General features: G+C 50.0%; 1 protein-coding gene across 2 annotated transcripts in view; it reads left to right on the top strand.

Moving 5' to 3' along the window:
- The window catches only part of FBXO31 (F-box protein 31), a 54,603-nt gene that overhangs the window by 12,934 nt on the left and 28,929 nt on the right, over nucleotides 1-12,740 (top strand). The window contains exons 2-3 of one of the 2 annotated variants that reach the window (XM_054453286.2): nucleotides 10,543-10,614; nucleotides 12,401-12,487. In XM_054453286.2, the coding sequence (XP_054309261.1) occupies nucleotides 10,543-10,614; nucleotides 12,401-12,487 (159 nt within the window). The remainder of the gene's footprint in view (nucleotides 1-10,542; nucleotides 10,615-12,400; nucleotides 12,488-12,740) is intronic. The other variant, XM_054453287.2, reaches the window with a different exon arrangement.

Genomic DNA, 12,740 nt, shown 5'->3' with positions numbered 1-12,740 from the left:
CCCCTAATTTAGCGCAAATACAAACGCAGTCTTTCCAATCAGTGTCGTCTTTTGGTTTTATTTGGAAAACTGAGTGTAAAGCGGGTAGGTCACCAGCCAGCAGGTCCCTCAGCACTCGCCGTCCCCTCTGCTCCCGGCTTCCCTCTGCTCCAGGGAGGCTGAGGCCCAGCAGTGTCCCAGGAGCCACAGTGGCTGCCTCTGCCTGTCTCACAGGGCCCTCTCCCTTGGGTTCCCTGCCTGCATGCCCAGGCTCACCCCACTGGCTCCTCAGTCATCCCCACCCACAGGCTCCTATTCCCCTGGGTCTGGCGGCTGGTGGCTGGCGCAACCCTTCCAGCTGAACTCTGCAGTGCTGACTGCAGTCCCTGGTGTCGAGTGCCCTGGGGCTGGGCAAAGCTCTCTCCACACTCAGGCACCTGCCAAGTTTCCCCAGATGGCATCTTAGTGTGGTGCCTTTCTCAAGTGGTACTTTTGGGAGGAAGATGCCAAGTGCCTTCTTACTGCAGTCCCCCCTAGTGCCAATGCCGTGCACAGAATAGTGACTCTGTGTGCCCCTGTCCCTCCTGTCCCAGTGTACTGAGTGCGGGCTCGGCCACGCTGGCCAGGGTGCCACCTCCCGTCCTCTTCATCTTCCCTTCCCAGGGGTAGGGGGTGCTCACGAAGCAGATGAGTCTTCCCTGGGCCCCTGAGAGGGAGGGGAGAGTGGGACAGGGGGACAGTAAGGGCTCCTCCAAACCATTCCCACCAGAGAGATGGACTAGATGCAGGCCCCATTCAGGCCTGTGCTGCATGGATGGGGTTTCCAGTAAGCGCCACCACTCGGCAATGAGCTCTGTTGGACAAGAAGACCGTGTGCAGAGGTTGGTGGCCCCTGGCAGTTGAGTCATGAAAGGACACAGCTTCAGTGTAGCTGGACTCAGGTCAGGTCACTGGGCTGTTTGTTTCTCTTGGCAAAACAGCTTTTAAATAGCATTTTAATTTTTTTTGGAAATTTTCTTATTTATTTATTTATTTTTGAGACGGAGTCTCATTCTGTCGCCTGGCTGACAGAAAGTGAGACCCTGTCTCAAAAACAAGAGAAATTCATGAAAAATAGTCACGCTGTGGAAAATAGTATTGTAGTTCCTAAAAAATTTAAACTTAGAAATACCATGTGATCTAGCAAGTCTCCTTCCGGGTATATACCCCCCGAAAAAGAAAGGAAGGGACTCAGACATTCTGACACCTATGTCCGGAGCAATTTTATTCACAGTAGCCAAAAGGCGGAGCCATCCCAAGTGCCCATCCATGAATAAACGGATGAACACAGTGTGGTCCCCGCAGGCTGGAATACGATCCATTCTTAAAAAGGAAGGAAATCCTGATGATGCATGTAGCTGAAGGACATTATGCTAAGTGAAATAAACAGTCACCAAAGGACAAGTACGGCATGGTTCCACTCGGATGAGGTGCCTTAGAGTAGTCAAAAGCAGAGAGGCAGAAGGCAGAATGGTGGGTGCTGAGGACGGGGCTGGGGAAGTGTGGAGTTGCCGCTCCGTGGGGACAGAGTTTTTCTGGGAAGATGAAAAGGTTCTTTGCGTGGATGGTGGAGGTGCTATGGAGGTGCTTAGTGCCCCTGAGCCGTACAGTCAACAGCGGGTAAAATGGTAGCTTTTATGTTTATTTTTACCATGATAACAAAACTAAATTGCCACTTCAAATATTCCAATCAGAAAATGTCCTCTTACATGAGCAAATGAAAAAAATAAAAAATAAAAAAAATAAAGGCCGGGTGTAGTGGTTCATGCCTGTATTCCTAGCACTTTGGGAGGCCAAGGCAGGCAGATCACTTGAGGTCAGGAGTTCGAGACATGGCGAAACCCTGTCACTACTAAAAATACAAAAATTGGCCAGGTGTGGTGGCGGGCACCTGTAATCCCAGCTACTCGGTAGGCTGAGGCAGGAGAATCACTTGAACTTGGGAGATGGAGGTTGCAGTGAGCCGAGATGGCGCCACTGCACTCCGGCCTGGGCACCAAGAGCGAAACTCTATCTCAAAAAGACAAATAAACAAAAAACAAAGAAACCATCTAAATTAAATCCTTAGCAATCAGAACAGCTGCTTCACTAGATTTTGCTGACTGCCAATCGTGTTGGACTGAGGTTATCTGTTCCTCTTTCTGAAACTATTAAGATGAATAATTACCCAGAACCCTTCCTCTTATAAAGGCAAACCAAAAAAAAAAAAAAAAAAAAAAAAAAGGAAATAGATTAGTAAGGAAACTTTTAGCAAGGACACTACATTAGCAGCCTGCACCACTGAACCTGTTGCCTGGAAGTGGGTAGGCAGCACAGGTCATGCTGGCCGTCTGGAGTTGGGTTGGGTCTGTGCAGCATGCTGGGAGTTAACACTTGCCAGTCTTTCTGGAAGGAAGGGTGCATGGTTGCTGGAAAGGACACTGGCCTGAAAGCTGTCTTAAGGGCAGTTTCCCTTGATGACTTACGAGAAGGTTTATAGAACAATAAAAGGATGTGTAATTGTTCTTAACCCCTATTTTTTAAAAGACTTTTTTCATCATGTGGAAAATATCAAACATTCCTTATTAGGAGCATTTGGGTCAGAATGACATTTATTCTCCTCTGGTTCATTTGTCGTGACCTTTTGGTGACAGTAGGAAAAACCCACTAAGGATTGTTGTATTCATTAGCACTGTGCCATCATTTTGCTTTTCTTCTGAATTTGAATGGCATTTTTGTGGATGCTTTATCAAGTTGTCGAGTTCATCTCCTACTTGGTATTAGCAATACATTTGCTGGTGAGATATACAGAGAATGATGGTGGCCATGGGCTCTGTCGATGTGGCTATCCCAGCTAAAAACCCTGGACTAATTCAGAAGTCCAAGCAGTTAATAAAAGGCTACGTGCATTGTTTCTGTCAGGTTAGAGGATGCATTGGGCTCTGTGAAAATTCATGAAACTAAGTCACCAGCCTTCAGCAATCTGAGCAAAGATAAACTGCCTCAGGAACAGTATTGATGGCTTGCAGAGGACTGGCTTATGACTTCAGGCGGCATAAACAACAAGCACAAATGGATACGTTTTCCAGTGTCCACCCATCTAGCCATTGGCGCAGGGAATCAGAACATCTTGCCTGCAGCATTAAGGCAACTATGAAAATGCGTCAGAGGAGAAGCACCCCCAGTCCAGACTGCTTTGTCAGTGAGGTGTCATGTGCACTGGTGGCATCTGGAACCTGGAAAGGGGCTGTCCTTTAAACCACACAGCAAACTGAAGCTCCATTCTCATTATGCAGTAACTAACGATTTTGAAGTGCATCATTTGTGTAAGAAGAGGACAAAGTACTTACGGAGAGTCAGAGGAAATAGCGGCAGCTGACTGGTGGGTCTCAGGAAGAACCACCTGATCATCAGGGCACTGGCAGGACCCCCCTGGGAATTTTGATGTGCTTCAGTGGTCGGGGGGTGGTGCGGAGCTAAGCTCAGTGAGAGCAGGTAGGCCAGTTGTTATTATTTCCGGACTTCAGTGAGTGTGACCCACTGAGCTGGTCTGAGGGTGAGTGCTCTGCAGGATATTGACAACCCACAGTCCCTCAGATTGACAACCCATGTTACATGCAAATATCATTTCATCCCTGCTTTGGATTCACAAACACCATATTTCTTTCCGTTTTATTTTTATTTTATTTATTTATTTTTTTTTTTGAGACAGGGTCTCACTGTGTTGCCCAGGCTGGAGTGCAGTGGCTTGATTGTCACTCACAGCAGCCTTGAACTCCTGGGCTCAAGAAATCCTCCCACATCAAAGTGCCGGTGTTACAGGTGTGCCACTGCGCCTGGCTAATTTTTTAAAAAACTTTTGTAGAGATAGGGTCTCACTGTGTTGCCCAGATTGGTCTTGAACTCCTGGGTTCAAGCAAGCCTTCTGCCTTGGCCTCCCAAAGTGCTGGGATTACAAGTGTGAGCCCTTGTGCCCGTCTTGTTGTTTCTTTTTTATTTTCCACATTGCTATTTTGGAGGTCGCCAGAGAGTGCTCCATCTACCCCTAGATGTGTGTGCCCCTTTCTTTGCAGAAGAGTGGATGTCACACTCCCAGCAGCCAGCCTGTCTGCCCTCTGCCTCCCCTCTCTCCATGTAGCAGCCCATTGTGAATGATCCTGTTGGCTGGAGCTCTTTCTTCCAGTTTCTTTACCAGCAACTGTGGTACATAAATATTTTCCCATTTTTCCTCAGTGGCAATCTCTGTATCCACTCCTTTCCTGGAAGCCAGTCCTGCTCCCTGGCTGTTTCCAGATGACCCATCCATGCCTCCCACTGCCTCCCAGCTCTGCCCTCCGGGCTCTGCCACGCCTGGAGTGCTCAGGGCCCTTCCCACTCTGTCTGGGCGTTTCCAGGCCTCTGCTCTGCCCTGATCCTGCCTTCTCTTTTCACCTGTCTGGGCCCTTGCCACCACAGCCGTCGCTGTTGCCTCCTAGGGGCCTTTTTTTTTTTCCCTAAATAAACTAAATATTACAGGATTTATTAAAAAATTGCAAGAAAGGGCAGAGGGTTCCCATATGCTCTGGTTTCCCCAGTTGTGACCGTCTTCTGTTAGTAGGGCATATTTGTCACAGCTAACAAACCAATAATGATGCGTTATCATTAACCACACCTGCACTTGGTTCAGAGTTCCGCAGTTTTCACTCACATCCTTTTCTTCTCCCAGAATCCCGTCTGGGAGCCCCCGTGGCATTTAGTCCTCGTGCCTCCTCTGCCTCCTCTGGGCTGTGACAGTTTGTTAGGCTCTGCTTGGTTTTGGTGACGTTGACTGATTTGTTTTTTGTTTTGTTTTGTGTTTTTGAGAAGCAGTCTCGCACTGTTGCCCAGGTTGGAGTGCAGTGGCGCAATCTTGGCTCACGGCAACCTCCGCCTCCCGGATTCAAGCGATTCTCCTGTCTCAGCCTCCTGAGTAGCTGGGATTACAGGCGCCCGCCACCACACCCGGCTAATTTTTGTATTTTCAATAGAGACAGGGTTTCACCATGTTGGCCAGGCTGGCCTTGAACTCCTGACCTCAGGTGATCTGCCTGGCCTCCCAAAGTGCTAGGATTACAGGTGTGAACCACCTTGCCCGGCCTACACCCAGCATTTTTCATACAGTTTCTTCATACACTGTCAACTAAGAGAAAACTGTATTTTGCTCAGAACTTTTCCAGAAACTGTTTGGAAATGCATGTTACCATGGCAGCGCTGAATATGGTGGGCCGCATGAGCAGAGATGTTCGCAGCCCGTGCAGGGCTCCTCCAGCCATCCCGGGTATCTTGCTGAGATGCTGATGCTAATGATTCAGTGGGTCCGGGTGGGGCCTGGGACTCCCTGCTGAGCTCCCAGGGAGGCTGTGCTGCAGGTCCTGGGACCACGCCCAGAGCAGCCAGGCTCTGCTGAAGTCTCACCTGAGCATCATATGTCAAAACGTACCTTGATGGATTTCTGTATTCCTTCCTGTTACAATTAGGGCAATATTAATTGTTTACAATTGTGTATAGAATCGTTTCTTTGCTTTCATGAGGATCTAGGAGGTGTTAGTAATATTTGTTTTAAGGAGTGGGATTGGTCTGAGGGGTTGAGAGCCACTGCCTTGACAGGGAGCTTGCTGCCCCTGCTCAGGAGCCTTTTGAGGCTCCCCTCTGCCTGCAGCAGAAGTCCTGACCCCTTGGCCTGGCCCAGAGGCTCATTCTGCCTGCCTCTGTTTACCTCCCTCTACTCCCAATTTGAATCTCGCCTTAAAGCAAATTGGTTTTCTCTTTCTGTCATCACTGCAAAGACCTTTATATCCTCACAGAAATTGCTGTAATTATTGGGTGGCCTGCGTGATATATATATATATATATTTAAGAGACGGAGTCTCGCTCTGTCACTCAGGCTGGATTGCAGTGGTGTTATCTTGGCCCACTGCAGCCTCGACCTCCTGGACTCAGATGATCTTCCCACCTCAGCCTCCTGAGTAGTGGTGACCACAGGTGTGTGCCACCATGTCTGGCTAATTATTGTATTCTTTGTAGAGATGGGCTCTCGCCATGTTGCCCAGGCTGGTCTCTAACTCCTGAGCTCAGGTAATCCGCCTGCCCTGGCCTCCCAAAGTGCTGGGATTACAGGCGTGAGCCACCAGATAAAATGTTTTGTAATCTGCAAAGTGAAACTAAATGATGGTGTTAGTGGTGGGATTTCCTCCTGGAGTTCACTGTAGCTTATAAGTCATATCTAGTGGTTGTACTGCATTCTGGAGGGCTGTGGCCTGGGGTGACATGTCCCTCAGTCTGACGGGTGGGCAGTTAGATTCCCCCGCCCAGGCCTCTGGTTCAACCTGAATAGTTAGTTGATCTCGGTATTTGGCCTGAGCATTCTGACTTCCACACTGACAGGTGCTCCCTGGACCTCTGGAATGGAGAGGAGTCGGCGTGAACTGGCCCAGGTCTGGCTGCGTCCTGGTGCACCCCCTGTGCCTCCCCACTGCACACCTGGCCATCCAGGGCCTCCCAGCTGCTGCAGCGCTCACTAGAGCGCCCTGTGATTCTTCAGGGCAGAGTCTGGCAGCTGCACAGAGCATGCAGGCCCGTTTTGAGCTTTGTGCTGTATACTGGTGACACGTTTCCCTGGGGTCAGCCCTTCTGTGCGGTGAGGCGTCTCGCGGGATGAGCTCCGCGGCCTGGTGGAGTCCCTGTTGCCGCACTTTGTCTGCAGCCCCTTCCTGGTCGGCTGACTTGACAGAAATAACTGGACTCCGGTGATCACTTGGAAGGACAGATTGTGTTGTATCAACATAACCGAAATAAGATTGTAATGGAACAGGAGGTGGGGCGGCTGCCAGCCTGCGGCCGCAGCTCTCACCCCGCCAGCCCTGCCCTCCCCGTCCTTGCTCTGCGTCAGTGTCTTTCCCCTTCCCCCTCCCATTTGTAAACATTTGCTGGTGAATATTCTTTTATCTCCAACTAGAATCGTAGGATGTTGAGAGCTCGGAAGGGGGAATTGACAGATAATCCGGTCCAGTTCCTTTAACTTACAGATGAAAAATGAAGACGTTGCTCCAGTTATTTGTAACACAGACTAAGTCTTTTATTATCATTTGCCTTTTTCCTCCGCAGCTCAAGACAGTGTTGGTTTTCCTGAGAGTCCCTCTCAGGAGACTCTTAACAGAGTCCCTGTGCATTTCTCTGATGATTCTTTGATTTCCCCGTAGCACTTAACCATGTAGCAAGACATTTTCATTGAAAACCTATTTATTCCTGCCATTCTAGCCAGTCACCCTGGACAACTGGAGAGCCCCTCTAAAACAAAATTCTCTGGAGGCAGTTGCAGAATTTTCTTCATTATTATTCTATCATTGACAAATTTTCACTTAAGAAATTCTTACCAGTCCTTGGTCCTCCTTGGCAGGCAAGCGTCAGATGCCCCAAGTCACCCAGGAGGCCCCTAGACCGTGAGGCAAAGGAGACGAGCCGGTGTTGATTTTTTTTTTTTTTTGAGGCAGAGTCTTGCTCTTATCGCCCAGGCTGTAGTGCAGTGGTGCGATCTTGGCTCGCTGCAACCTCCGCCTCCTGGGTTCAAGCGATTCTCCTGCCTCAGCCTCCCGAATAGCTGGGATTACAGGCATGCGCCACCATGCCCGGCTAATTTTGTATTTTCAGTAGAGATGGGGTTTCTCCATGTTGGTCAGGCTGGTCTCGAACTCCCGACCTCAGGTGATCCGCCCGCTTCGGCCTCCCAAAGTGGTGGGATTACCGGCGTGAGTCACCGCGCCTGGCTTTTGTTTTATTTTTAACCCACACCTGGTGTTGGTTTTTTCTCTGTCATTATTAGCAGGAGTCAGCCTGGATGGTTGTCAGAGCGGCCCCTGGGCTGCTTCATGCCGCATGTCAGCTGCTCATCCGTGGCCCTGACTGAAGGGAGGACAAAGGTCCTGGTCCCCAGGCCCGTTTGTAGTGAAGACAGGGGTCCCTGACTCCCCTGGTCATAAGGACAAAGTAATTGATAAATAAATGTTTAAACTCTGGCCATGCACAGTGGCTCACGCCTGTAATCCCAGCCCTTTGGGAGGCCGGATCACTTGTGGTCAGGAGTTGGAGACCAGCCTGGCCAACATGGTGAATTAAAACCCCATCTCTACTAAAAATAGAAAAATTGGCCCAGCATGGTGTTGTGCGCCTATAGTCCCAGCTACTCAGGAGGGTGAGGCAGGAGAATCGCTTGAACCTGGGAGGCGGAGGTTGCAGTGACCCGAGATTGCACCACTGCACTTCAGCCTGAGCAAGAGTGAGACTCCATCCATCCATCCATCCATCCATCCATCCATCCATCCATCCATCCATCCATCCATCAATCAATGTATATATGTATGTTTTACCTGTAGCCACTATACTACAGCCTGGGCAACAGAGCAAGACTCCATCTCTAAATAAATGAATGAATGAATGAATGGTATGTTTTAACCCATAGCCACTACACTACAGCCTGGGCAACATAGTGAGACTCCATTTCTAAATAAATAAATGTATATATGTGTGTATGTTTTACCTGTAGCCACTACATTACAGCCTGGGCAACATAGACCCTATCTCTAAAAAGAAGGATAACTCGGTAATGACTGCATGTTGAAATGATAATAATTGGTTATATTGAGTTAAATAAAATATTACCATGAATTTTACCTGTTTAATTGTACCCTTTTTGATGTGGCTACTAGAAAATGTAAATACTATTTGTGGCTCACGTTGTGTTTCCATCAGGGCAGCCCTGGCCTAGATCTGGAATCAGCAGCTCCCTGGGCTCTGTGGGAGATCTTCAAGTGACTCACACTTCTCATTCCTGTTTTTTTCTCCAAAGAACTAAAATGCATCTCCTCGCTGGGTGTGTTCGTTAGGGGACCCACTCTGGGCACTCCTCACTGGAGCCTACTGGATTTAGGATGTGGTTTCCCAGGTCCTCCCACTAAGGGGGACCCGTAGGCCACAACTGAGAGGAGACGCAGGCCTTCTAGGAGCCTTGGGGTTCAAAAGTGGAGGCAGGGGACATGCTGTCAAGGCAGGAGCCTGGATGGCCCCACTGGAAAGAGGTTTGCTGAGTAGCAGCTACCTTGCCTCGACTGCTGTCGCCACCCTGTCTGCTTCTCGAGCTTTACTTTGAGTACTGTCAGTGCTTCCAGTTAGAGAAGCATTTGGGGTAATAGCATCCATGTTATTGAAAAGAAGGGATGAGGCCTCTGGGCAAGTAGGGCTTATCAAAAGGCATATGATGAGGGACAGCACTTTGGAGCTACCTGGCTAGCCTGACTGCATCGTATCGATGTTCCTGTATTGTGACTGCTGAGTGAGCTCTGATGGCCATCAACTTTACTGGGCCTCAGTTTCCCTCTCTGCCACAGGGAGGGTCCTGACCTGCACGGTCACTGTCAGGCTCTCATGCCTGCACAGGGCATAACACAGTCAGTGTGAGCTGCAGTGGTCTGTGTGGAGACCCAGCCACCCCATCCTGTCTCCTGTGTTGTGCCTCTGCCACATTCTCACTGCGAAGGAAGCTTTTTGATCTAGGCTTCAATTCTTGGTCCCAGCTGACCATAAGCTCGAGGTCCTTTGTGGAGTCATGTCACGTCTCTGCACTTGTTTTCTCTGTTAAAATGGAGACGACAGTGGTGCCTCTGTCATGGGACTGCTGTAGGATGCAGTGAGGTGATGCCCAGCATGGCTTGACATGGTACACAGCACGTGGAAAGCTCAACGCAGGTGTTGCCAACAGCAGCTCTTGGCCCACGTGCAGTTCTGTAGTTGTGTGGATTAGACCCTGGAGGTCTTTCCTTTCAAAGGCTAGCGGAGACCTAAGCCGGAGGACCTGGGGTTTTGCTTGGGACGTGCTGGGTGTTGGTGATTGTGAAAAGTGGAGCTGTGGTGGGGTGGGAGTAGGGGACAGAGAGGAGGGTGCTGTCAGCAGGTGAGGGTGTGAGAACAGGGGTTGGGGGAGGTGTCCAGGAGCCCCGCACTGGGCCCTGGCCAAGCCTAGCCAGTGGAGAAGGGACAGTGTTCACCCCCTCCCCCATGTCTTGCACAGTCCCCTCTTGGCCTTGGGCTGAGTTGAACACACAGGCAGCACAGGGAAGTACATGGGGTGGACTGGCCTCTGGCACTGTCTGAACCCTAACACCAGTGGTGAACTTGTTTCCATGGAAACATGGCACTGTGTCCAGACAACTGAATTCTGCCTCACCTTGTTCATAAACTAGGGATTGTCTGATATTGATTTGTGTGGTTAGGCTTCTAGAGCTTATTAGAATAGACAATGCAGATTATTATTTTGTAAAGGGTAACATTGACTAAAATAGAATAATGTCTTCATTGGTGAACAAGCATGTTGACTGAATGTGGAGAAGTCAGTGAAATCTCCACAGTGACAGATGCACTCTGGAGATGGGGCTGAGGCTAGGTGTGCACCTCCCCTGCCAGCCATCAGCAACCTGCTCATGTCTGTCGCGTTATGACTTGTTGATCTTAAATTTCTGCAAATGTTTCTTGTTACAGAGTATGGTGTTTGCGAAAACTTGCGGAAGCTGGAGATCACAGGCGTGTCTTGTCGGGACGTCTATGCGAAGCGTGAGTGAATCTATTTGTTATCATCCATGATTAACTTTGTACCACAAGCAGACAGTGCACATCAATGAGAAATAATAAAAGTGATTTAGTCCACACTTTTGTTTTCTCAGACACCATCTTACAGTCACATTTTGAATAGAGCACTGGTAGTAACAGCACTAAAATTAGGGAGAGGGCACTGTGTTCTCCCATTGTGGGCATCGTGGATACTAGTGTCTTTTACTAGGCATCGAGGCCCTTTAGAGCTGAGAAATGTAGGCTGCACCAGAGCGACTTCGGTGTTCCTGGAGCTGCCTGTTTCTCTGGCTTCTAGGCCTCCAGCCTTCAGGATGGGACTGCCCGTGGTAATTGGGAAATGAAGCTGTGGTGCCTTCCGTCCAAGCCCCAGGTACGGAGAGCAGCCCCCCTGCTAGAGTTCTCCTTCCCTTCAGCGTTCTGTGAGCAGGCTGAGCCCCCCAGCTCTGTTTCATGTTTCTCCGGTTCACCCGCTTTCCAGAGTCACCTGTGACACTCACCGAGCAGGCAGAGGCTCCTCGGCCCCAGGCTGTCTTCCCGTGGGTGTTTCTCCAGTGCCAGGGACTTTCCTATTTCTTGCTCACTGGACGAAGCTCTTGGCTTTTTTGGATGGTCAGAGCGTTTCTGTGAGTGTCTCATACCACAGGTTTTCATCTTCTGACTGTTCTTTGAGCTTCTTTTCCTTTTTCATTTCTGCAAGGCAGTTGCTCTTTGAGTTTCTTAGGCCATTTGGGCAATATCATCTCAAAGTGACATGAAGACATATTTCTCTCTAAGAGTGGTCAGCACCAAAAGTCACGTCCTGGTAGGGACACAGGTGTTTGGCCTGCCCAGGTGTTAGGGTTGCCTGTAACACGCAGAGGAGTGTACACATGGATGCTCCTTCCAGCTGTGGGGTCAGAGGTGTTGCCTGGGCACTGAGGCCTGCTGTCCTGTGGGAGACGCCATCTGGGCACAGGCAGGCAGGAGGCAGTGTGGCCGAGGGCAGGGCAGGGGGTAGGCACAGAAGAGGGAATAGGAGGACAGGGCATTGGGAGATTTCTTTTCACTGCTGATTCTTGACCCCTTGAAAGTGTTTGCAAAATGCGGAGAATTCACATGTTCTGTTTCCCACAGTGTTTATTCCCCGCAGTGTTAGTCTGCACTGGCCAAAGCAAATGTCAGTGTTCATTTTCACAGTGCAGCAACTGTGTTTCTGTGAATTTGCTTTAAGGCTTATCCAGGAGAAAATTACTTAGCTTTGGGAACAGGTGGTGGAAGAAAATCAGCCTTAGCTCCAGAAATGGGTGGTGTAGTCGGCCAGCCTTGGTTGACTTGTGACGAGGCTGGCCTGAGTTAGCAGGCTGGGAAATGCCAGGTGGGTGCTGGGCAAAGTGAGTGTGTTAGCCGGGGTAAGGGTTCTCTAGACGGTCATCTCAGATGCTCACCAGCCAGGACACCTGCCCTACCACCTCCTGAGCCCCAGTGAGCTGTGGCCTGGGGCCTGCCGGGCGTGTGCTGGCCCCGGGAGGAGTGTGATCAAATATGGAAAGGATTTCCAAGCTTGCTGCCACCATGAGTTTCTGGTGGCACCACTGATGGAGGGAAAACGTGTCACAGTGTTCTCTCCAGCAAGTTTCTCAGAGCCACCTCCCTGTGTCCTGGGTGGCTGCATAAACACGAAGGGATTGTATCACACTGGTGAGGGGCGGGCGTTGGGTCGTATTCACGCTGTTTGCACAGTCCTGTAAAGGGAGCCATCCTTAGCCCTTTCCCTGCTGTGTCTGTTCAGGTATAAACCCTCGCGTGAAGTCGGGACGTTTTGTGAAAATTCTCCCTGATTATGAGCACATGGCGTACAGAGACGTTTACACCTGCCGTATGTACCTCCTGCGAACTTTGGCTTTTGTGGCAGCCAGCACGGCCAAAAACTGCATGGGGAGGGCCCTCTAATTCACACATGGAACAGCTTTGGTCCTGGAGCAAGCGGACCTCCTGGCTTTTTGTCATCCTTTCGCTTTCACTTGCCGCAGCGTGGCTCTGCTTCAGCTGTGACAGAGATCACACCTGTGTGTTGGACCCCGGCCGCATTTGGGTCACCTTTCTGCAGTGGTTTCTGGGTAGTACCAGTC

Source organism: Pongo pygmaeus, chromosome 18, assembly GCF_028885625.2.
Source record: "Pongo pygmaeus isolate AG05252 chromosome 18, NHGRI_mPonPyg2-v2.0_pri, whole genome shotgun sequence".
Taxonomy (NCBI): Eukaryota; Metazoa; Chordata; class Mammalia; order Primates; family Hominidae; genus Pongo; species Pongo pygmaeus.
Note: the sequence above shows the minus strand (reverse complement) of the source record. Positions and strands in the feature narration are given on the sequence as shown.